The sequence below is a fragment of the Artibeus jamaicensis genome, unplaced genomic scaffold, assembly GCF_021234435.1.
Source record: "Artibeus jamaicensis isolate MK-2021 breed Jamaican fruit bat unplaced genomic scaffold, CSHL_Jam_final scaffold_1964, whole genome shotgun sequence".
Lineage (NCBI taxonomy): Eukaryota > Metazoa > Chordata > Mammalia > Chiroptera > Phyllostomidae > Artibeus > Artibeus jamaicensis.
This window is the reverse complement of record NW_026522030.1, coordinates 21,993,561-22,017,154: the sequence shown is the minus strand read 5'-3', so window position 1 is coordinate 22,017,154 and position 23,594 is coordinate 21,993,561. Positions and strand designations below refer to the sequence as shown.

At 52.6% G+C, this 23,594-nt stretch overlaps 3 protein-coding genes across 8 annotated transcripts; 1 reads left to right on the top strand and 2 right to left on the bottom strand.

Moving 5' to 3' along the window:
* The first annotated feature begins 1,595 nt into the window (after positions 1–1,595).
* GALT (galactose-1-phosphate uridylyltransferase) lies at positions 1,596–22,251 on the top strand. Of its 6 annotated transcripts, none has more exons than XM_053656392.1 (22): positions 1,601–1,736; positions 2,040–2,209; positions 2,441–2,516; positions 2,607–2,655; positions 2,817–2,946; positions 3,100–3,156; positions 3,318–3,440; positions 3,738–3,870; positions 3,973–4,056; positions 4,329–4,483; positions 9,591–9,690; positions 9,981–10,041; positions 10,777–10,943; positions 11,077–11,191; positions 11,332–11,364; positions 11,450–11,616; positions 12,141–12,304; positions 13,140–13,281; positions 13,601–13,720; positions 13,833–13,929; positions 14,172–14,254; positions 21,940–22,251. In XM_053656392.1, exons 1-22 carry the CDS (start codon positions 1,655–1,657, stop codon positions 21,945–21,947), a joined length of 2,316 nt encoding a protein of 771 aa, XP_053512367.1. In that variant the 5' UTR covers positions 1,601–1,654; the 3' UTR covers positions 21,948–22,251. The 6 variants fall into 6 exon arrangements, with proteins under 6 accessions (XP_037007506.2, XP_053512367.1, XP_037007502.2 ...); XM_037151607.2 differs by lacking the exon at positions 21,940–22,251 and adding an exon at positions 14,452–14,797 and having other exon boundaries at positions 1,602–1,736; XM_053656393.1 differs by lacking the exons at positions 1,601–1,736; positions 2,040–2,209; positions 2,441–2,516; ... (6 more) ...; positions 4,329–4,483; positions 21,940–22,251 and adding exons at positions 6,538–6,615; positions 7,301–7,350; positions 14,452–14,797.
* CCL27 (C-C motif chemokine ligand 27) lies at positions 14,910–15,597 on the bottom strand. The gene is given in 3 exon segments (XM_037151612.2): positions 14,910–15,057; positions 15,251–15,383; positions 15,528–15,597. Coding segments are annotated over 3 exon segments (351 nt in total).
* LOC119053831 (uncharacterized) lies at positions 18,633–19,644 on the bottom strand. The gene is made up of 4 exons (XM_037151613.2): positions 19,583–19,644; positions 19,218–19,285; positions 18,932–18,991; positions 18,633–18,804 (listed from the first exon to the last, which is right to left on the bottom strand). Exons 2-4 carry the CDS (start codon positions 19,262–19,264, stop codon positions 18,648–18,650), a joined length of 264 nt encoding a protein of 87 aa, XP_037007508.1. The 5' UTR covers positions 19,265–19,285; positions 19,583–19,644; the 3' UTR covers positions 18,633–18,647.
* Positions 22,252–23,594: the final 1,343 nt, after the last annotated feature.

Here is a 23,594-nt window from a genome sequence, read left to right as displayed (position 1 = left end):
AAAATGGAGAAACACATACTTCTTTTACATTGGTGAGCACAGAATAGTTAATAATTAACATTTGCAGTACATAGAGATGGCATTCTGGGAACAAGATAGCAATAAAGGGTTTGTTGGTCTTGTGCTCCAGCGCCCGTGGTTGTATTTTCAAGGGGTTTAGAAAACAAAATTACCCCGACATTTCGAAGGTTTGTTATCCTAGATGCATAAGGACAATGGACAGAGCTCACTTAAGGTGAAGATCGACCTTTAGCTATTTTTAGGTCTGGGACATGACTGCCCCCCATGAACCGTCTAGTTAGGAACTAATAATCAGACCATCCTGTGTAGTCACTTTCAGTCACTGCCATGTGCCATCTACCCCTGCCCCCAAACATGAACTTGCCAGGTTTATTACCTGGCTTCCTTTTCATTCACAGTTAGTTAGCCCTTATTTTCCCAAACCTGTTTCTGCTGATTGGTGATAGTTACAGTGTATTACCCACCCACTCCTCCAAGTAATACTTGAGGCCGGGGTTCAGCTGAAGCAGATCACCCCTTGCCCCCAAGTTTGCCTCTCTTCCACCATCGCCACTGAGCAGGTATGTGAGGGGACTGTGGTCCAGGGTTATAGTCTTACTTTGCCCCCAAAATGTGAGCTCCAGGACAGCAGAGGCCATTACTGACTTGTGCATACAGGGGTGTCCCTTTGCATCGCACGGAGCCTAGGTGCCTGGCACAGGGCAGAAAATCAGTAAATAGTTTCTGAATAAATGACCAAGCAAATGACAGCAGTAATCTTTTTGAAAGTATGTTTTATTCATTACACTGTTAGAGTTGTCCCAATTTTTCTCCCTTTTATTCCCCCTCCACCCTGCACCTCCTCACACTCCAGCATGCCCTCTGCCTTAGTTCATGTCCATGGGTTGTACATATAAGTTCTTTGGCTTCTCCGTTTCCTGTACTATTCTTAACCTCCCCCTGTCTATTTTATGCCTACCAATTATGCTTCTTACTCCCTGTACCTTTCTCCGTCATTCTCGCCCCCTCTACTGATAACCCTCCATGAGATCTCCATTTCTGTGATTCTGTTCCTGTTCTAGCTGTTTGCTTTGCTTTATTTTTTAGGTTCAATTGTTGATAGTTGTGAGTTTGTTGTCATTTTACTGTTCATAGTTTTTGATATTTCTTAGATAAACCCCTTTATATAATACATTTCATATAATAAGGGCTTGGTGATGATGAACTCCTTTAATTTGAACTTATCTGGCAAGCACTTTATCTGCCTTTCCATTCTAAATAATAGCTTTCTGGCTAGAGTAATCTTGGATGTAGGTCCTTGCTTTTTAAGACTTCAAATACTCCTTTCTAGCCCCTCCTTGACTTTAAGGTTTTTGAAAGCAGTAAAGAAGTCTTGCAACCTTTCTGGACCCGAGGAATCTGCTGTAGGCAGCCTTCATATACACTTTTTTCCAGGGTACTGGCTTTAGTACTAGAATTACCAGAGTCGCCCCCTACAAAGCTAGGTCGTCCTGAGCCCCGCCCCCAGGTGTCTGGTAGGCCCCTCAGACAGTCACGTGTTGGAGGCTAGCCAATCATGGGGGGCCGGGCGGGGTTGGATAGATGGGCAGAGGTAGCCGGGTAGAGGCTCCAGAAGATCCCTTACGATAGCCTCATGTCGGGCAGTGGAACGGGTCCCGAGCAGCGCCCGGCGGCGTCAGAGGCGGAGGCCACTTCCAGGACCTTCCGAGCGAGCGGTAACGTTTAGGGCAGCCAGGACTCGCTGGGACGCAGAGCCCAGCCCTCCTGCCCTAGGACATTGTCGTCCGTATCCCCAGGTCTGCGTGACCACCCACCCGGTCAGGCCGGAGCCCCGGAGAGACACACCCGTGATGGGTGGCAGGCTAATTGGCGCTGAGAACACCCAAGCCGGGTCCCTTAGCTCCTGAGCCAGACGGGGCCGAAGGGGGTGCCTCTGAGCTTGGGCCTGCTGGTGGATGAGACCCACTGGAGAGGTGGACAGAGAACTTTGCTGACCGATCTTGACTCTTTGTCCCCAGAGCATCAGCATATCCGCTACAACCCGCTACAGGATGAGTGGGTGCTGGTGTCAGCTCACCGCATGAAGCGGCCCTGGCAGGGGCAAGTAGAGCCCTCACTCCTGGAGACAGTGCCCCGCCATGACCCCCACAACCCTCTGTGTCCTGGGGCCACACGGGCCAATGGAGAGGTAAGCCTGTAGAGCCTACGTCTGCAGGACGGACCAGGGGAAGTAGCTCTCCCTTAAGAGTTGCCCCTCACACACAGAGTAGGGGACCTCCTTCTGGGTCTTATCTCATCAAGTGTTTTTGACCCCAGACTGGGCCATCCTCAGCCTCTTGTAGGCTGAGCAGCCATTGAAGGCCACCAGATGCCTGGTGGTGTGGGGCAGCGAATGCTTCTAGCCCATCCTTGTCTGTAGGTGAATCCACACTATGACGGCACTTTCCTGTTTGACAACGACTTCCCAGCTCTGCAGCCTGATGCCCCCAATCCAGGTAACCTGGCTCTAGCTGCTGTTGGGGGCAAGGGAGCTTGCACCTCTTATGGGGACTTCTGTTGCAGAGAGTGATACCCCTTTATTTCAGGACCCAGTGATCACCCTCTTTTCCAAGCAGAGGCTGCCCGAGGTGTTTGGTAACTATGGATTTCCTCTCTTGTAACCTTCAACCCAGGGCCTAGGCCAAGCACTGGGATTTGGCCCTGCCTCTAGCACATCCAAGCCCTGTATTTCTGTCATCCCTCCCTCCCTCCCTCCCTCCCTCCCTCCCTCCCTCCCTCCCTCCCTCCCAACTTAGTAAGGTCTTGTGCTTCCACCCCTGGTCGGATGTGACGCTGCCATTCATGTCAGTCCCTGAGATCCGTGCTGTCATCGATGTGTGGGCTTCAGTCACAGAGGACCTGGGTGCGCAGTATCCTTGGGTGCAGGTCTGTGAGGTTGCCCACTCCCCTGAATGAGAGGGTGGTGCAGCTTTGGTTCTGGGAATTGGCATTCCTCTTTCCATGGGGTGTAGTTTGGAAGGGTTGATTTGGTGTCTTTTTGGCTACTAAACCTCCCTACCCCTCCCCACTACCTGATAGATCTTTGAAAACAAAGGAGCCATGATGGGCTGTTCCAACCCCCACCCCCACTGCCAGGTAGGTGTGTCAGGGGCTCCGGTGCATTTCTAGACTGAGTCTAAGCCAGCACTGTGGAGAGGGGAACTGGAGTAAGTGAGGGGACAGAGGGAATACACTAGTGATGTGAGGCTTGGAGGTGAATGACCTGCCTTTTTTTCTCTTCTCCTACTCCGTGACAGGTGTGGGCCAGCAGTTTCCTGCCAGATATTGCCCAGCGTGAGGAGAAATCTCAGCGGGCCTATCAGAGTCGGCATAGAGAGCCCCTGTTAATGGAATATGGCCACCAGGAGCTGCTCAGGAAGGTGGGAGAAAGCTAGGTCCTGTACTCAAGGAATCCCTAATCTCACCCCAAAAGAGAGAGGTGTGTGAAGAAGGGTGGAAGGTAAATAGCAGAGATACTTGCTAGGAGGGTACAGCAGTAATTTAAGGAAAAGTGATGGTGACTTATATTGGGTGATAATGATGAAGGTGGTGAGAAGCCATCAGACTCTGGGCTTCTGATGAAAAAATCCATCACATTTTTTCCTCCTGCTTCCCTTGCTTATTTGCTGACCCCCAACACCCACCTTGATGGCCTCATCTCCATTTGGTCTGCTCAGGAACGTCTGGTCCTAACCAGTGAACACTGGTTAGTGCTGGTCCCCTTCTGGGCGGTGTGGCCCTTCCAAACCCTGCTGTTGCCCCGCCGGCATGTACTGCGGCTGCCTGAGCTGACCCCTGCTGAGCGTGATGGTGAGTCTCCCCGCTGGGACTTTGGGGTCAGGCTCTGGATGGGGGTTACTCCGGTAGGGCCAATGTGTAGGCCCCAGGCTGACAGTGAGGCTTTGATTCTAGATCTAGCCCTCATCATGAAGAAGCTCTTGACCAAGTATGACAACCTGTTTGAGACATCCTTTCCCTACTCCATGGGCTGGCACGGTGAGGCTTTTTGAGCACCATATCTAGCCCTAACATCATTTCTGGGCTCCTGTGGTAGGCCTTTGAACTCTTGCTGGAGGAAGTGTCCAGAGCAGGGCTGCTGGGATTGAGGGTGGAGCAGGGACTTGGTGAAAAATATGTCCTGGTATGCTTTCCAATGCCTGGTCTGCTCTCTGGCAGAGAATGCTGGGAAATGTAGTTTTCAGGTATCTAGCCTGGTTCACGAGCAGGGGCTGGGCCATCTCCAGTCATCTCTGCCTTCTTCTTGTCAGGGGCTCCCACAGGATCAGAGGCCGGAGCCAACTGGGACCACTGGCAGCTGCATGCTCATTACTACCCTCCACTCCTGCGCTCTGCCACTGTTCGGAAATTCATGGTTGGCTACGAAATGCTTGCCCAGGCTCAGAGGGACCTCACCCCTGAGCAGGTCAGGACCCAGAGCACTTTAGGTCCCATTTTCTCTCCCATTTTCTTGAAGGATCCTAACAATTATGACCCTGAGAACCCCCGTAACCTGGGCATTCCTAAGGACTCAGGAGCTGCTCAACTCCTTCATCCTCTAGTTATTCCAGCTGTTCTTATCACCAGCCTCCTGGTCCCATAAGCCCTCCCTTGGTGTCTCCTAGGCACTCAGAACTCTATACCACCATTCTGGGCAGTTCTTACCTTCCCTATTCCCTTTCAGGCTGCAGAGAGACTAAGAGCACTTCCCGAGGTTCATTACCGCCTGGGACAGAAGGACAGGGAGACAGCAGCCACCGCCTGACCTGGCTGACCCCAGGGCCTTCCACCTGAGAGAACCAGGGCATAGGGTTTGGGCAGATGTGGAATCAATAAAACTGTGCTTCTCAAACTTTAATCACATATTCTAATGCCAGAGGAGTGTGAACTCGAACTCTCGGGAGTCGGTTAAAGGCTAAAGGCACAACTCCAGCCACAACTTTTCTTTGCCCATAGATGTGCAAAAACTTAAGGATGAAAATCTTCTTCTCTAAATCTCTGAGAAGAATTAATACCCAGTGTTATGTCTTGTCCATGGATTCCCTTACTCCTAGAGTAACAAAGGCATTTCAGCTTAAGAAAATGTTTAAAAAAATCCTGTGTTCTTGTTTGTGGCTGAGGCTTTGGAGAAGGCCAGAGGCCACCTCACCACCACCCCTAGAGTGTCAGCTCACCAAGCCTGGGCCTGAAGGTTTGGTGGGGAGCGGGTGAACAGGATCCTGGTCCCAGTGGTCAGTGGCCAGACTCCGGGCTGCTGGCCAGAACCCTGGCTTTGTGAGTGGCTGCCGCTTGGCCCTGCTCCATCCCACAGGGGCTGAAGGAGTGGGTAGGGAACGTGTGCATGGCTTTGTGTCCTTGCCTCCTCCAAACTACCGAGCATGTATGTGCAGGCTCTACACCGCTCTGTTGCCCCCGTGTCTCGGTCAGCGCACCAGGCAAAAACCAGCTCTGACAGGAAAGGGGCTGCCAGAGTGAGGAGCCCCCCAGGGCCTGGAGGATGGGATGGTTCTTGGAGTGACCCTTGGTCTACTCTCACCCCTTTGGACCTATTTCCTTGGTAAGGCTGTTACTGCGTGGGAACAACTGGCCTTACAACCCAGGAGACTTGACGCCACCTAGTGTCCTCCAGATTTTATTAGGTGAGGACAGGGCTGGGGAACACTGCAAGGATGGCCAGAATGCTGTTTCCATTCTTCTCTTAAGGGAATTGAGTCTCTTAGAGGGAAATCACACAAGGCCAGATAGTGGTGACCTGGCCCAGGAGAACCTAGGCTGCCTGCCTTCCAGTCTAGGGTTCTTTCTTTCTTGAGACCCTGGGGGAAAAGGACCTGGGACTTGGAGTATTACCCTGGTCTGGAAGGAGCTCAGACAGACATGGCACACGTGTCTTCCTTAAACCCCCAGTGACTGGAGAATGGGTGAGGACCCTGGATGCGTGGTTGTTTCTTAGGGCACGCGCACACACGTGCCCAACCCTATACCTGTGATTCGGCTGCATTTTGGAATCATCTGGGGAGTTTTAAACAATACTGATTGATGCCTAGGTCTAGCCTCCAGAACTTCTGATTTAATTGTTTTGGAGTGTGGCTTGGCAGTTTTAAAACCACAATGTCCAGCCAAGTTTAAGAACCACTGCCCTACACCATTCTTCCTTATTTGGACCCGGGCATCTGCTTGTCCAGTCACCTGTCCATTGGCTCCTGAGCCACTGAACTTAAGGCTTTCTTTTTGGAAAATAAGTTGGGGGAGGGGCCTGAGAGATTCCAGTCCTGCTGTTGCAGGAGGACAGGCTGTCAAGTACTCAGGAATCCAGTCCCGGGCACTGTCCCCTAACAGCCTCCTCGGTCCGGACTGGACAGGAAGTGTCCGGCAGAGGTGGGGGAGGAGGTGATTGGCAGTTGGAGGCTCCAATGGGCCACCCCCTCCCCCTGTTTCACCCCTCTCCTTCCATTGGTGCCTGGGCGGCGCCACCCCCACTTCGGGGCCCCAGGGCAGGAGGGAGTAGAGGCCGGGGCAGAGGGCGAGGGCGGAGGGCGCTGGCGGCGGAGGCCGCGGAAGGTGAGACCTGGGCCTGTGGGTGTGCACACGGAAGCCTTGCCAGGAGAGGGCCGGGCAGGGTAGTGTACTGTGCAGGGCTCAGTGACTGATGGACTGTCAGTGTGAGTGTGAGTGTGGCTGTGAGGCCGAGTGTGTGATATCTGCGTGAGGCTCTGCAACTATGTCACTTGTTGCATCTGTTAGCTGATGTGCTAAATGTGTCACTGTGCATGCAGCTGTGCAAGGGGTTGTGTGTGTATCTGTCATGTGCAGTTTTTGGTGAGAGATTGTGTTGGTGTGTTTGGGTGCGTGAGGGCCATGACCACATCAGGGAATGTTTTTGGAAGGTCTCTGTGGGGTTTAAGATTGTTTCCGTCAGTGTGAGAGTGGGCGGCTGGGTTTGTGTACGCCAGTGTGTGACTTTAGTAGTACAGCAAGACTGAGACTTGCACTCCGCGTGTGTCCTGTGTCCTAACTGTGAGATGGTGTGGGAATGGAGCTGTGTTTATATCTGGGGGTCCCATTGCAATAGCCAGTGGGACTGACCCAGCACCCTCGACTTCCCCTCCTTTCTGGGCTCAAGAATCCCTGTCACTGGTGTGCTGCTTCTTATTTTCTGTTTTGCCATCTGACTCAGTTTCCTTATATTTCTCTTTCTCTTCCTACTACCATCTTTCTAGAGCTGTGGCTCTCTGTCTCTTCACAGTTTTGTCTCCCCAGATACATGAAGATCTGCTTTTCAGTGCCGCCTCTCAGGTTCGCTGTGTCTCTGTCTCCCTCTGTACTGCTGTGCCTGACCCCCTCTTCCCCATTGTCTTTTTGGCTACCTGTCGCCCTGTAAGTGATGGGGTGCGGGATCTACCACGGTAGGAGCTCCCTGGAAGAAGGGCTTAAATCACCACAAGGAGTCGCTTTTAGGAAGTGTTATGACCCTGTCCCAGAGGTGGAGTGCTAAGTGTGTGTGTGACTGCTTGAGTGTGTGGGTATGTGAAAATGTAAGTGTCTGAGTCCAAGTGAGGATATCTAAGGATGTTGGTGTGACTGCGAATGGCTGTATCTGGGAGTGTGTGTCTGAGGGTAAGTGTGGGTCTTATGTATCTGGCACCAAGGGACTGAAGGCATTTCCTGGTGCTGGGGCCCAAAGAGTGGAGGGGGAGGTGAGAAATGGCTGGAACATCCAGGGGAGGAGAAACTGGACTCTGGCTTTTCTTTATATCCCCCAACCTGGGGCCTCCCTTCCCCTCAGAACAGAGCCAGCTGTGCCCTAAGGAAATCTTTGCTGGGGAGTGAAAACAGTGGGAGCACGAGTACATATCTGACTTTTTCACTTGATTGTGTCCATGTTTGTTCAAGGAGAATATCTTTCTGTTGACCGTGCGTAGTGAGTCCACCCGTGACTGGCTGCGTTTGGCTGTGTGGAAAACGTAGGCAGTCTATCACTGATAGGGACATAAGCAGCCCTTTCCCTCTAGCTAGCCCTGGCTGTGCCTGTGGCTTCCTTTCCAGACTGGGGGGAGGCCTCTTCCCTTCCCAGAGCCTTGGGTAGGAGGAGGGTTGGAGGGGAGGAGGGAGGAAGAAGGAGGGGAGAGGGGGCTTGGCTATGAGTGGCTGAGCTCCAGGGCTCAGAGGGGCGGGGGCAGGGAAGGGGGAGGAGGGGATGATTCTGGGGTCTCAGAACTGTGGAGCTGAGACGGGTGCTGTAGCTTGTGGGAGGAAGTCTTGGAGGCCATGGACACTTAGCCACTGGGATCACCGAGGTAGGGTGGGGCTGAGCAGGGTAAACGTGGCTGGGGGGCCAGGGGAGAGCTAGACACTCAACAGACGCACAGATACATGGAGGCCCCTGTTCTCCTTTACTGGGTAGGGGTCTGTACTTCCTCTTCCTCTTCTAAAGCCTTCACCCAGCAGGGCCCTGTCTCCATCTGCCCCTTCTCCTTTCCCCATGTCACTTCCCCACTCCTTCCTTCTGCTTTCCACCATCCAGAACTCCACTCTCCTAGCACTCTCCTAGCCCACTCCAAACCCCATACACACATGGTTGGTTACTTACTCTGCCTTCCTGAGTTCCTGCTGCCCCCAGCTCAGCCTTGATCTATGAGTATCTCCTGGTCCTGTGGACCCCAACCCAGGCCCCTGTCCCTGCAGACTCCCAGTTCCTCTCACTCTCCTCTCCCTTCCCCGCCACCCTGTCTCCATCTGCTGGCTCCCCGCCTGCCCCTAGCCTCTGGCAGCAGCCAGGGCATCTGGATCTGCTTAACTCTAAGCCTCAGCCTGCACCCTAGTCCCATCCAGCCTCGTAGGCTTGAGACCAACAAGACTCCGGTGTCGGCCCAGATGTGTGGCCCAAGGAGCCAGAGCAAGGAGCCAGGCAGGCCCAGGCGAGAAGAGGCTTGGCAGCTAGAGCAGAGCTAGGCCCCATGGCAGGAGTACAGCGTGGGCTTAGACCCACCATGACAGCTCCAGGGTGATGAGGGCTGCCTCAGGGCGTCAGAGGCAGTGATTAGCTCTGGGCCAGGTGGGCACGAGGATTCCCAACAGCTGGATTGGAGGAGTTAATAGGAATGACTGAGCTGGTGCTGGCACTTGGTGCCAGGGGTGGGCGCCAAGGGTGGTGCAGGGGGGTGGTGCTGGCACAGTCTGTTGCCTCCGGGTTTTGTTCTGGGCCCTAAGCCCAGGGCTGAGATGGAGAGTGTGAGGGTGCGTGTGTTTATGTGGATGCGCGCGCACAGCATTCTGTGTGTATGTGTGCATGTGTACAGTGTGTGCACATGCGCGGGCAGCACTCTGCATGTATGTGTGTGTACGTGTGTGCCCGGCATGGGGGTGTGTAGTGGAAAGGGGGAACTTAGATAAGATCCCCCAGTGAATTCTGATATTCTTACCCTACTTGTTACCTCTTTTCCTTTCAGAAAGCCCCAGTTTAGAAGAGAAGGAGGCAGGCTTTAGCCTCCCATCTTGGGGATGGGGGATTGCTAAAAATGCGTCTCTCCTCACAGATGAGCAGCAGCTGCTCAGGGCTGAGCAGGGTCCTGGTGGCCGTGGCTACAGCCTTGGTGTCTGCCTCCTCCTCCTGCCCCCAGGCCTGGGGCCCCCCAGGTGAGAACCCTGATGTACGACCCCAACTCTAACTTGTGACTTGCCACCCTCGCTGTGGCCCCCATACCGTATCTAACTGTGACACCAGCCCCCTCCCTGCCTCTGAATTCAACCCGGCAACATCTCCTCTACCCTGTCCTCTGATCTCTGTCTCCAAATTATAATGTGATGCTCTGACCCAATGATCCTACCCAGGGCTTAAAAGTTTACTTCTTACCCCATCACTCTTACAAAGTGGGGATTTGGGGAGAGGGAAAGGAAGAGCCTGCCCTCAGAAGTGCCCTCTACAGGGGTCCAGTATGGGCAGCCTGGAAGGCCCATGACGCTCTGTTGCCCTGGAGTGACTGCTGGGTAAGTGCCCCGCTTGCCTGTTGGGATGACACTCATGACCCTTTCTCGACCCTGCCCGGTCCTCATACCCCTCCTGTCCTTGTCCCCTGTGCCTGTAATCCTCACCTCTCTATCTGTCCTAACCTTCAAACCATCTTTATTCAGCAGAAAATCTCAACCAACATGTGTTGAGCAACTGCTAAGTGCCTGGCCTGTTTTAGGCCCTGACATACAGCAGTGCACAGGCCAGGCAAGATGTCAGGCCTCAGGGAGCTTATATCCTGATGGGGCAGACAGACAATAAGCAAATAAGAATCTTGCCAGGCAGTAATACCTGCAGGGCAGAAAATCAAAAGAGAGCACCCTGGAGAGGATAACTGAGTGGTCCCTTTTTATTGGTAATCAGGGAGGACCTCTCTGATCTGTGAAGGTCAGGGAGGAGGCAGGCAAGCACGAGCTGAGGTGGAAGCATTCCTGACAAAGGTCAGTGCAAATGCCCTCAGTGAAAATGACCTCAACACTCTTAAACAGAAAGAAGACTAACTGGACAGGACAGGAATGCAGTAGGAGAGGGGGGCGAGGGAGGAGCTGAAGAAGTCATGGAAGGCAAGGGTGAAATCACTAGGGGCTTTGTAAATCGGCAAAAGGAGTTTGGATTTAATTGCAAGAGCAGTGAGAAGCCAGTGGAGAGCTGTGGCATGGTCTGACTTACACTTTAAACCTCCCCTCTGTCTATCATCACTTTGTCTCACTCAGGGCCCCCGTGTCTTGGTTTCGGGATGGGGAGACCAGGCTGCTCCAAGGACCTGACTCTGGGCTGGGGCATGAACTGGTCCTAGCCCAGGCAGACAGCACTGATGAGGGCACCTACATCTGCCGGACCCTGGATGGTGCAATTGGCATGGTGACCCTGCAGCTGGGCTGTGAGTTGGGGAGGGAGTATTGGTTGGCAATGCTGAGACATGGGGCTCTTGAGGGAATTAAGGTCCTGAATAAGCCCTCTGAAATGGGAAGACTGGGGGCTTCTCAGTCTCCAGCTGTACCCTCTGCCTCTAGACCCCCCAGCCCGCCCTGTTGTCTCCTGCCGAGCAGCTGACTATGAAAACTTCTCCTGCACCTGGAGTCCCAGCCAGATCAGCGGTTTACCCACCCGCTACCTCACTTCCTACAGGTGTGTGTATGATGGGGTGTGTAGGTCTATACATTTGGGTGTGCTGGCACAGTGTGGGGTAGGAGGCTGGGAGGAAGTCCTTAAAGAGAGGGAGGGCCCTTTTTTTCCTTTATGACCTCAGATGACTCCCTCCCTACCAGGAAGAAGACAGTGCCAGGAGCTGATGGCCAGAGGTAGGACACGAAGGAGAGCCTGGGGGCTCCAGCTGGATGCTGCAATGAGTATTTCCAAAGCCTAAGACCACATCCTCTCTCCTAGGATGAGTCCATCCACAGGGCCTTGGCCGTGCCTGCAGGACCCCCCAGGGGCTTCTTGCTGCGTGGTCCGTGGGGCAGAGTTCTGGAGCCAGTACCGGATCAATGTGACCGAGGTGAACCCCCTGGGGGCCAGCACACGCCTGCTGGATGTGAGCTTGCAGAGCATCTGTGAGTACCTACCCCTAGAGTTCCCCCAAATCCCCATCACAGAGATCCCACACAGACTCCAGAGTACAGCCGTCCCAACACAGAATTACCCAGAGTTCCCAAACAGATTCCTCCCAACATAGACCCCCATTTCGGCACACAGATGGCCCCTGTGGAGACTAAGAAGCCAAACAGATCAGAACCCAGGAGGCAGGGTTATCTTCTTCCCATAAGTCCTTCCTGTCTTCCAGCCCCAGAGCTGCGTCTTTGCTTAGAGGCCCTGTGCTGAAGGCAGCCATATCTGAAGTCCTCCCTGTCCAATGGAAGAAAGCCCTTATTGGCCTCTCCTTCCTCTTGATCTGTGCATGGGCTCTAAAACTATGGCTCCAGTTTGGGCTAACTTATCTTCTTCCTTGGACAGAAAGCAGAATCACTCGTTATTCTACTCAATAAACCTTTGAAAAACCTGTCTCCAGATCTCAGCTTATTTTATAAGGATGATAGACAGGTCTTGAGCGCTGATTTTGTGTCTCTGCCACCCTCAGTGCGTCCTGACCCGCCCCAGGGGCTACGGGTAGAGTCAGTACCTGGCTACCCCCGCCGCCTGCGTGCCAGCTGGATGTACCCTGCCTCCTGGCCCCGTCAGCCCCACTTCCTGCTCAAGTTCCGGCTGCAGTACCGTCCAGTGCAGCATCCTGCCTGGTCCACGGTGAGGCCTGGAGTGTGGCCCAATTTGGGGCCGTGGGTCCTGTCTCTGGTTTTTCTGTTCCTGGGTGTTCTGCATGGATTTCTGGCACTGGCACTGAAATGAAGCCTTGTCACTTCCACATAGAGAGGCTTCTCCATGGGTGCTGGGATTGCAGCAGGGACAGCAGACTAAGCCTCTGCCCTGTGGGGCTGTGTAACTCTGATGTAAGCCTATCTGTGGGAAGGCAGCAGTGGTTTGTTACAAACGACTTTTCTAGGAAAAGAAGCGTCATGCTTGCTTCGGCAACACACATACTAAAATTGGAAAAGAAGTGTCTTTCACCCAGAGGCACATCCGCATATACCCAGACACAGAACACTCATACCCAGATAAAGATATTAATGAATTCCCACCTCTGGAGATTCAGAGATGGGCTGCGTCATGTCTGGGGAGTGGTCGCCTCAGATAATATAATCAGTATTTGCTGAGTGCTGTCTGCATACCAGGCACTGAGCTACACACTGTACGTGCATTATCCCATTTAGGTGTTTTCACCTCTGTTTTATCAGTGAAGAAACTGAGCACAGAGAAGCCCAAGGTTACCCAGTAAGATCTGAACCCGGGCAGTCTGACATCACAGCCTCTCGTGTAACCACTCTGTACTTTTGTCTTCCAAACACTAGGTGCAGACCTGATACTAGGCACCCTACCTGAGGCCCAGGTGACTCTGTCAGGCTGGCAGGGACAGGATAGGGAGGAAGGGGTGCTGTTTGCACACTGGGACTGGGGGACAGGTAAGTTTGGCATTTGCAACTTGGATAACTCAGTGATAGTGATGAACCATCTTCCCTGCCAGGTGGAGCCAGCTGGGTTGGAGGAGGTGATCACGGATGCTGTGGCTGGGCTGCCCCATGCTGTGAGGGTCAGTGCTCGGGACTTTCTGGATGCTGGCACCTGGAGCGCCTGGAGTCCCGAGGCCTGGGGGACTCCGAGCACTGGTGAGAGACAAAGCCAAGGGAAAGAGCAGAGGCACCATCCCTCAGCACTGATCAGTTGGACAGGTCAGCACGAACAGGGCTGCGTGGCACATGCCACACCCACACAGGCGTGGCAATCGCTGTCCCAGGCTTTAGCCTTGGATGCCTGCAGCCCTGTCTTAGCTTAAGCCCTGCCCTTCAGCCTGCACCCCTGCTATATCCCCAGAAACTGTCCCTGCCCTTTCAGGCCCCACTTCCTAGGTGCCTCGTGTCTCAGCCAGGTCTTGGTCTTTGCTCCACCCCATGTGGACAATTCTCCTCCTGTCTTGCCTCTCTGCAGGGCCTCTACCAAAGGAGATAACAGCTGAGAGTGAGCCACATACGCAGTTGGTGGAGGAGCCTCCAGCAGACAGCCCTGCTCCCCCAAGGCCCTCCCTCTTGCCAGACCCACAGCCACTTGGTGAGCTGGGGTAGATGGGCAAAGGTGGTAGAGGATGGGGAAGTCTCAGAGAGAAGGGTGCACTGAGTTGGTCAGGCTCACTCTCACAGTGGCATGTGACCCCCCCCCTCAGTCCACAGGGACCCCTTGGAGCAGGTGGCTGTCATAGCATCTTTGGGAATCTTCTCTCTCCTGGGACTGGCAGCGGGGGCCCTGGCACTGGGGCTCTGGTAAGTTACTATCATTGGAGTCGCAGCCTCTGGTCCCACATGGACACTGAACCATAGATCACATCCTTTCTCACCCATCATGACTTCCCACTGAACATGTCTGCTTCTGGAACTACTTTCCCTTCTTCTGCGTAACTTCATGATTCTCACCGATTCCTCTCCTGACCCTTTACTAATAAAAGCTTTTGGAGGGTACTGGGATGCCCCTCATTGTCAGGAAAACAGCTGCCTTTTTGCTCCAGGCTGAGATTGAGACCAGATGGGAAGGATGGACCCCAAAAGCCTGGTTTCTTGGCCCCGATGATTCCAGTGAACAAACTTCCAGGTGAGTAGGACTTCAGGAGGTTTGACCTTGGAGATGTGTGCTCTCATCTTTGGTGCCTGAGTTAGGAGCCAGAGACCCCAGTCATCCTAAGGGTATTGGGTGGCAGAGCTGGGTCTCCTCCCTCATACTCAGGGTCTCTAGGCCAAGATCCAGACCTACTATCTCCTTCTGCTTGATTTGCTTTCTGCTTTTTCTAGGAGCCCCAAACCTGTAGAGGACCCAGCAAGGCTTCAGCTAATTTCACCTGTAACTCTGCCTTGCTGGTGTGGATGGATGGACAGATAAAACCCAGACAGGACAGTGGAGCCTCATGAGGGGAGGTGTCTCGGCTGAAGTGTTTTTGGAGCCCATTTCTATTAGACTGTGTTCTAAACTTACCAGTTTACCAGAAGATTGCGTGTGGATGTGTGTATGTGAGGGAGGGAACGTGTTCTCTGTATGTATGTATGTAGTAGGTACCTGGGGAGTGTGTGTAGGTCCTTGGCTCTTAGCCTTGCCCCTGGTGGGGGTTGTAAAGGTGTGAATAAAGAGAATGAGGAAGTTCTTCTGTTTATTGATGTGTCTCCCAGCTTTAGACTCGGGGCTCACAGGAGAATGCATAGAATTTGGAGATCACAACCAGAGACCATTGTTCAATGCTGCTTTATTATTTTGGCTATTGGGGGTCCCGGCCCACTTTCCCTACCAGCCCAGAATTCAGGTTGGGCAGACTGCCCTGGAGCTTCCTCCCTTGGCGCTCAAACCAGTGAGCCAGGCTGCTGTTCTTGGGGTGGATGCAGATGCTGCATCGAGACAAGTGAAGCCTGGGAAAGGAAAGGTCCAGAGTCACAGTAGTGTTTGGATATTAGGTTAGGGTCCAAGAATTAGGGTTAGAAGCTAGAGGACAACTGAGTTGGCATCAGAATTATCAGTTGGGGCTGGAGGTGGGATCTACATCAGGGATTAGGGCTGAAGCCAGAGTTATAGGTCTGTATCAGGGGCAGGGTCAGAGCTTACACGTAAGCCCAGAGGTGACAGTCTCAGTCAGCCTCCTGCAGTTCCAGCTGGGTGACCTTCCTCAGTAGTGTGTTTGAAAGTAGCTGTCAGGAGAGCTGAGTGCAGCAGGTAGTGCTGGATGGCAGTAGCACTGCTAGTGAATAATGGGGCCACATGTTCAAAGGGTTCTAGACCCAAAACCCCTCCATCAGACAGCTGGCAGCTGGCCTTCCTGGGCCCCCTTTCCCTCCATCCCATTAACCCAGGTCCCTGACCTTGTAGACTCCCAAGCACTCACCTGCTTCAGGGTCTGGGGTCAGAGGCAACAGTAGCAGCAGGAGGCTGATGATGGGTGAGGGCCCTTTCATGCTGCTCAGCCTGGAAAGTTCCTTCTTTCTCCTCCCTACCTTTTATCTGAGTGCCTTTTACCTGGGGCACCAGGTGAGTCAGAGGCAGGTGAAGATGTATTGCTTATTCTGTGACGGGCCCTAGCTGTCACAGATACCTGTGCCATAGACCCCTTCCTCTTTTTTGGGATTGCCATTTCCCATGGACTCCTAAGCCCTGGGCAGAGAAGCTGGGGGGAGGGGTAGTGCATGATGTGGGGCCTGAAGGTACAGTGACTGAATAAGGGCAGCCAAGGATCCTCAGTGGTATCCAGGGACAGACATTCATACTCGTACCCAGAGCTACACATCCGCAGTCATACCTCAATCACTTGATCATCTTCACGTGGTCAGAGAACCGTAGACGGAATCATACAGCCTGGTTAAGCTCGAGCCTCACTCCCGCATAGTCGTTTCCACAACATTCCAGTCACGCTAGCACACACGGATTCTGGTGGGGGTGTTGTGGCTGGGGTGGAGCAGAGGGCAAGCCAGCACCAACTTGCTTTTATTTTCCCCTCCCCACTTTCTGCAGTAGCCAGCTTGTCTTATCAGGAAAAATTGATGGAAATGGGTCCCTAAAGCAGGCACTTCTGGCTGAGGCCGTCTTGCCTGGGGCCAGTCACATTCAGAGAAGTTGGGGGAAGGCCCTTTTTGGTGGTATTGGGGGTAGCTTAGAGATGCTGAGGTGGGGGCTGCTCTCCCTGGAAAGCCGAGACAGGGAGGAAGGGTGGGGTGGGTAGGGAGGGCAGATGAAGGAAGATAAAAGTTCTTTGGTGCCAGGTTTCTGCTATCAAACAGATAAAAGAACCAACAAATTTTATCTTTTGGTTTTTGCCTTGTCCTGTCCCTGAAATGCCAGCTTCTTGCTAAAAGGGGCCTGGAGTTTTCAAGCTCAGGCCATGGCTTATTTAGACATCAGACTCAAGAGCTCAATTATGTCTCTTTTGTTCTATTCAAATTCCAGCCCTCTCCACTGTGGGCCTGGAGGAACACTCCCTTTCTCCACTCAGGTTCAGTAATACCCATTAACAGCCCCTACACTCTCTGCATTGCATCTGCTTGCTAAGGCCCCAACCTCCCACCTACTTCCTGTCCCTTCTCTCCTATTCCCATACCCAACCTTCGCTCCCCTCTTCCTCTCACTGGCCATGTCCCAACGCAAAGCTCCTCCTGTTATTTTTAGAAAGCTGGGAACTGCTGCCTAGGGCAGGGGCAAACTGCTTAATTTACTGCCCCTGACACCTTGAAGAATTTCCCACTCCTGGTCTGGGGACTTCATCCCCCAAGTCCTGCTGTGTGTTTGAAATGTAAACTGAGCCATAACCCAGTAATTATAAATTCTTATTTGGTTGTTGCAGGGGTGCCTTCTGCAGCATTTTCCACTGTGCTACCTTCTATGGGTCAGGACTTTTCTTGAGATAGGGACTCCCACCTTTGCCGGGCATCTTGTTCTGCTGCAGGAATGCTGTAACAATCAGGAGGGAGCATCAGTACCAAGAGTAAAAACTAGTCCACCTCTCCACCTCTCAGGCTGAACCACTGGAGCTTCCCCCTCCTGTCCAGGGTGAGGCTTGAGGGCCCTTCCCTGGAGTTTCACTTGGGGATACTCAGGAATTCTGACAATTTCCTGGTGAGGTATAGGCCTAGGGCTGGACAGGGTAATCTACTTTTGATAGGGTTCTTGATGTAGACATTGTGATAAATGGCTCAAGACCCTGGATCCATTTTTGAACGTGGCCACAACCCAGAGACATCTTGAACTTCTAGTACCAGAGCCCTTAGGACCTCTCCCACCCTCCAGTCCGGACTTGTGCTCCAGAGCTTGGGTGCAGAAATTGAGGTGCCATCGTCTTGTCACAGCTCTCCATCAGCTGTCTGCCTGCCACATACTTTGTGGTCTCTCCTGGACCAGTCAGTCCAATGACCCGAGAAGGCAAGAAATGAATTCTTCCGGGTGTGCACCCATCTCTCCCCTTTGGCTTCTCCACAGATAGGCTAAGACTCCTCAGCCAAAACCTGCTGTGGTTAGTTAGATTTGGTCCCAACCCACAAACTGGCCCTGTCTCTTTAACTTAATCCTTTGGTGCTCTTTTGGGTTCTGGAGTAAGTCCCTAACTGAAAGGCTCCCTGGCCCTGGGTTTAGCAGATGGCTTACTGGGTGACAAGACAGAAAGGGATGATAGGGAACAGTGGTCTTGAGTTCTTCTAGGGAGGTAGCAAGAACTGCTGGGTGGGTTGATACTGTCTTTAAACTTGGGATCAGCTCTGGCTGGTGTAGCTCAGTGGATTGAGTGCCAGCCTGTGAATCAAAGGGTTGCTGGTTTGATTCCCAGTCAGGGCCCTTGCTTGGGTTGTGGGCTGGGTCCCCAGTGGGAGGTGCACGAGGTGCAACCACACATTGATGTTTCTCTCTCTCCCTTCCCTTCTCTAAAAATAAATAAATAAAATCTAAACAAACAAACAAACTTGGGATCAGAGTGGAGGAGCTGGAAGTTGGGGTATTAACTATAGGGAAAGACCTCAACAGTCCCAAGTCACGCCCTTGTGGCAGGCTGAGAGATGCAGCTTCAAGGACTCTTCCCCTCCTCCCACAGCCTACTTCCACAATTCTGGGCTTAAGATATTTTAGATCCACTCCCAGGAAAAAAGATTCTTCTGGCGAAGTCTTGGCTAGGAGGAAGGTGGGTAGCAGAGAATTGGGGTGAAAACAACAATGTGAGAATCAGGTTGGTGGTAAGACTAACCCAGGACTATTTAGTTCCCTCCATATAGGCTTCTCACAGTGATAAGTGATGTTCGGGGTGCGGGCGGAGGGACGGGTGTAGGGGGTGAAGGGCAGTCAATGATAGTAACGAGGGCCTGACACGGATGAGGGTCCCTTAAATTTAACAGGAACCTGATAATGGAAAGGCACCTTATTGAGAAGAGAAACCCTGTCAGTTAAGGATACAGCCAGCATGGAGAGGGGCTCCCAGCTCAAACGGCAGCAGCGGCGGCAGAGTCAGGAGGGGAAGCACGGTGACTTCAGTTTAAATCTTTAATGTACCGGCTGGCTGGGCAGTGGTGGCGGGTGTGCGGCGGGGGAGGCCGCGACCTGAGCGTTGGGGAACAGGGCCCAGGCCGCTTGACAAACAGCTCATCAGGCCCCGCAGGGGCTCCAGCTTCTGCTCCCGGGGGTGTGCCGAGCTGTGGGGCGACCCGACAGTGGCATGAGGCTGGGCGGGGTCTCCCGGATTCCACCCCCCATCTGTCCTCCGAGACTGTGAGCCTCGTCCATGCCCCAGGAGGGTCAGCGGTATCGCAGTCCCCTCACCTCCGCTCCCTCCGCCACATGCGTAGCCAAGGGAAAAAGTAGAAGCAGCCCCAGTAGATCCTGCAGAGAGAAGGTAGAGCCGGGCCGGGCGGGGCGAGGCTGACCCGGTAGACTCCTCGGACGTCTCTCCAAGGCCCCGCCCCGCCCCTTGGAGGCAGTCCCCTTTACAGCCCACGCCCCTTTAGGGCACCACCCCTCCCACTCCTCCCGCTACCGGACAACTCGCGCCCCGCCCCCACCCCGGAGCGGCTAAATTCCTCCTCCGCACAACCCCGCCTCCACTCACTCCTCCTCCGCCTCCAGCGCCACCTCGTATCTCCTCAATCCCGACATGTCCCGGGCTCCGAACGTCTCCTGGGAAGCGGAATGATGGGATCAAAGACTTCCCAACCTCCGTTCCCCTTCTGTGTCATTCTCAGGATCAGTCTGATTTGTTCTCACGTAACCTGACGCAGGTGTCCCCGGGAAGACTAAATTGCCACATCGGGGTGCAGTGGGATTGAGGGTTTTGGAGTCATTAGGCGTTAAGAAATTCGGGGGTCGGTCACCGCAGGGGCCTGAAGCATTTAGGGGGTCAGGGCGAAAGCCCGTGCGGTCATGGGGCTGGGATATTTGGGGCCCCGGCTGAGGATTTTCGGGGGCTGGTGTCACCTGGAGGGGGGCTGAGGGGTCGGCGCAGCCTAAACTCCGCCTTCCCTGGCTCCACCCCGGAAACAGACCCTTACCGTTACGTCACAGGGACTCCGTCGCGGACTTGGGGTGGGGCTTGCCTATTACCCGGAAGGGGCGGGGCTAGGACATTTCTGTAGAGGAGGCGGGGTCAAAGTGTCACTAGGAGGTACAGGCATAGGCTATCACTAAAGGGTAAAGTTGGGATTTATTACTAAAATGTGAGGCACTGGACTCTCTTTTGTAAGGATGGAGTCAGATTTTGGAGTTCTACCCTGGGAGACGGAGACCTCAGTGATATGCAGCAAGAAAAGAGCTTTGGGACACTATCCAATTCTTTCTCCTCGCAATCTCCTTAGCTTCTGCCCTGGCGATTGCCCTTCTTTTCTGTCCCATTCTACTTGTACGACCCTGAACTGCGAAGGAACAGGGCCCAGTCTAGACAGGCCACACTGTGAAAATACTTGGCTGAGTGGCCTTGGCCAAGTCCCTTAGGCCAGAGGGTGATAGCCCTCCCTCTCTGAGCTGAGACCTCCCTTTCTGTGATTTTTGTTCTTACAGTCTTCAAACAACAAATATTTATTGAGTGTCTGCTACACTAAGGCACTATACTGGGTGTGGGGATACAGCACTTAAGAAAACAGGCACAGATGCTACCCTCAGAGGGCTTATCATCTGAGTTGGAGATGGAGGGGTTGAAAGAGACAATTAGGTCATTAGGATAAATCTGGAAGACTGGTTAAAGGCAGTTTTCCAGACTGTGGTGCTGTGATAAAGCTCAGAAACAACAATTAGTCCAGTGTGGGAGGTTGGAAATAATTGTTCCATTTGGTCTTCACAGGGAGGAAGGGAGCTTTGTAGCTGGACTGTAGGAGAAAGAGTGACCAGAAAGTGAAGTGAAAGTTCCCTCAGGCTGAAGTGTGCAGAATGGATACATCTACTCTCTCCCTCCATCCCACTCTTTCTTCCTCTCATACCTGTCTTGCTCTGCTTGGGCCACAAACGGACAAATGGCAGGTCTGTGGGTGCCAGCTGGGCTTTACTGGAAGCATTGCAGTCTGGGTGTGGAGGAGAAACTGCACTCACCCTTGCTCACACTCACATTGATACTCCAGACCCTGCCCAGGCTGGGTCGGTTCTGGTGCAGAGGAGGTGATAGTCTGGTTCTCCCTTCTGGTCCCTTGGTTCCCCAGCTGTGATTCATGTCCCTTCGCTTAGGGAGAAGGCTCCTTCTGGAGTTGTCATGGGCTAACTTCTGTGGCACTTGTTCTGGGGGAGGAAGGATACTCAAGGTCATGGTCTGGGATCTTGGACAGGGACTCAGAGGCAGGAAGCAGGGTTGGAGAGGGAGGGCTTGCTTTGGCAGTGTTCTCCTGCAGTCTCTGGATGATGCAGTCCACCCAAGGTATGCAGAGCTGGTGAGCCCTCAGCTTGGTGAACTAAGAGTCAGAGGTCAGAGAGAACAGAGCAGCTCTGGAACTCAGTTTCTTGGAAGGCCTGGGTGTGTAGCATAGAAACTGAGGACCACATCTAGGAACCTATTTCGGGGGCTTCCTTGTGGGGAGGGGCTCAGTAAGGAGAAGGGAAGCAAGCTAGTGAGCACAGGCTGCAGTGATAAAAGAGGTGATTAGGAGAAGAGAAGACAAGTCTCCACCCCTGACTCACAGGACAACAATACCCTATAGCCATCCTTGAAGAGAAGATAGGAACAAAAGGCACTAAAAATGTTCTAGGAATTGGGTGTTGGTTCATTATGAGACAGAGTCTCAGGGTTGTTGGCATCGCTCAGAGCTGAGGGTGGGTGGGTGGTAGTGTTGGGCTTGAGGGACTGTAAGGTGGGAAGCTCACAGCCCTGACTAAATTCAGGATACCTGTGTCCAGTGCCATAGCTTTAGTGTTCCTCTCTCCCCCACCCATGTGCACTGCCCTCTCTTCTTCCAGAAATCAGGCCAGAGGAGACAGAGCCTCTAGTGAGAAGGACAGCCAGAGACCCCTGCACCCATCCAGGCACTGATACATATAGGAACACCTGGCGTACAGGCACGTCTATATCACACAGGTACACACATAGGACACAGACATGCTCGCACCATACAAGCCCATGTATAAATTGTATAGGAATACACAGGATGCCCAGATATATATCCACCATACACAGAGACACACAATCACAAGGGCACACCCACTTGGAATACGTATACTCTCAGCTGTGAATCACAGCTGTGATTCATGGACACACTTGGACCTGGGTGTTGACTTGAACTCACAGTACCCTTCACGGACTCCAGGTCCCTGCTGTGCCCCTCATCTTACCATTTTATCCCCCGTCCTTCCCACAGGAGACTAAGAAATCAGTACACTGAGAGGAGGAGTGGTGCTGTGCAGGAGGCCGTGGAGGACGGATAGTGCTGGACAAAGGTGCAGAATCTTTGGAAGCAGCAGTGTTGCAGGATTGTGTCTGCTTGTGTGGAGCCTGTGTGAGACTGTGAGGCCGGATGGGGGAGAGCGAGTAGAAGGTGAAAGTGAGGGTGAGGGTATGTGTGAGCCTGTGTGAGACTGCAGCTCTAGCCTCTTTATGGCCCCCTGAAGCTTTCATTCTTTCTGCCCAGAAATTTCTTCCTTTCTGTTATATAATAAAGAATTTGACTGGCTCTCGTCCCTGGTTTCTGAGAGGGAGAATCTAAATCTTTGGAATTTCCCAAGTAATATGAGTGTCTATGCTATTTATGAGCCCCTTGAGTCTCACCTGAGTTTATACTAAGAGATGAGGTGACTTAGGATGGGGGCTGGTCACCAGAAAGACCAACTATGTCATTGGATGGTTGGGTCTGTGAGCCAGCCCAGCCTCTGAGGAGGAGGGCTGGAGATTGAGTTCAGTCATGTAGCTAACAATTCAGTGATGACTATGAAATGAAGTGTGAATAAAAACTCTGTACCCGCCCTGCCTGGTGTAGCTCAGTGGATTGAGCACGGGCCTGCGAACCAAAAGATCGAGGTTCGATTCCCAGTCAGGGCACATATCTAGGTTGCAGGCCAGTTCCCAGCAGGGGATGCACCACAAGCAACCATACATTGATATTTCTCTCCTTCTCTCCTCCCCTTCCCTTCTAATGATAAATCAATAAAATAAAATAAAAATAATTAGGTAATAATTAAAAAATAAGAATAAGTAAAATCTTTAAAAAAAATAAAATCAAAACAACTCTGGACCCCAAAGCTCATGGAACTTCATGTCTGGTGAACACCTCAATGTGCTGGGTGGGTGATGTACTTTATGTGTCTCCAAAGGGAGAGAGCATTTAAGACCTCCCACAGTTCACCCTGTGCGTCTCTTCATTTGGCTGTTCCTGATTTATATCCTTTATGAAAAAACAAATTGTAAGTGTAGCACTGCTGAATTTTGTGAGTTATTTTAGTAAATTTTGGAATCTGAGAAGGGTTGTGGGAGCCCCCTGGACTTGTAGCCAGTTGGTCAGAAATGCAGGTGGTGGCCTGGGGATGCCACTTGTGGCTGGCATCTCAAGTCAGGGCAGGCATGTTGAAGACCATGTTGTCTTTTGTTGTTGTTGTTGTTGTTCAAGGACCGTTGTCTCCATTTCCCCCCATTACTGCCTCCAACCCCAGCCATTCCCACCTCCCACCCTCGATCCTACTTTCCTTTGGTTTTGTCCATGTGTCCTTTATACATGTTCCTTGACAACCCTTCCCCCTTTTCCTTCCATTATCCCTTCTCACTTTCCCTCTGGTTATTCTCAGATTGTTCTTAATTCCAATGTTTCTGGTTATGTTTAGCCTGCTTGTTTGTTTTGTTGATTAGGTTCCACTTATAGGTAAGATCATGAGGTATTTGTCTTTCACTGCCTGGCTTATTTTGCTTAGTATAATGCTCTCCAGATCCATCCAAGCTGTCACAAAGGGTAGAAGCTCCTTCTTTCTTTCTGCTGCATAGTATTCCACTGTGTAAATGTACCATAGTTTTTTGATCCATTCTTTT

What these genes read in the sequence shown, in the direction of transcription:
- GALT (XM_037151607.2), top strand. Translation starts at nt 1,655, where the DNA reads ATGTCGGGCAGTGGAACGGGTCCCGAGCAGCGCCCGGCGGCGTCAGAG. An exon ending in CCACACGGGCCAATGGAGAG is followed by an intron (nt 2,210 to 2,440) that starts GTAAGCCTGTAG and finishes CCTTGTCTGTAG; the next exon opens with GTGAATCCACACTATGACGG. An exon ending in GACCCCTGCTGAGCGTGATG is followed by an intron (nt 3,871 to 3,972) that starts GTGAGTCTCCCC and finishes CTTTGATTCTAG; the next exon opens with ATCTAGCCCTCATCATGAAG.
- LOC119053831 (XM_037151613.2), bottom strand. Translation starts at nt 19,264, where the DNA reads ATGTCGGGATTGAGGAGATACGAGGTGGCGCTGGAGGCGGAGGAGGA. An exon ending in GCGCTGGAGGCGGAGGAGGA is followed by an intron (nt 18,992 to 19,217) that starts GTGAGTGGAGGC and finishes TTCTCTCTGCAG; the next exon opens with GATCTACTGGGGCTGCTTCT. An exon ending in ATGTGGCGGAGGGAGCGGAG is followed by an intron (nt 18,805 to 18,931) that starts GTGAGGGGACTG and finishes GTCGCCCCACAG; the next exon opens with CTCGGCACACCCCCGGGAGC.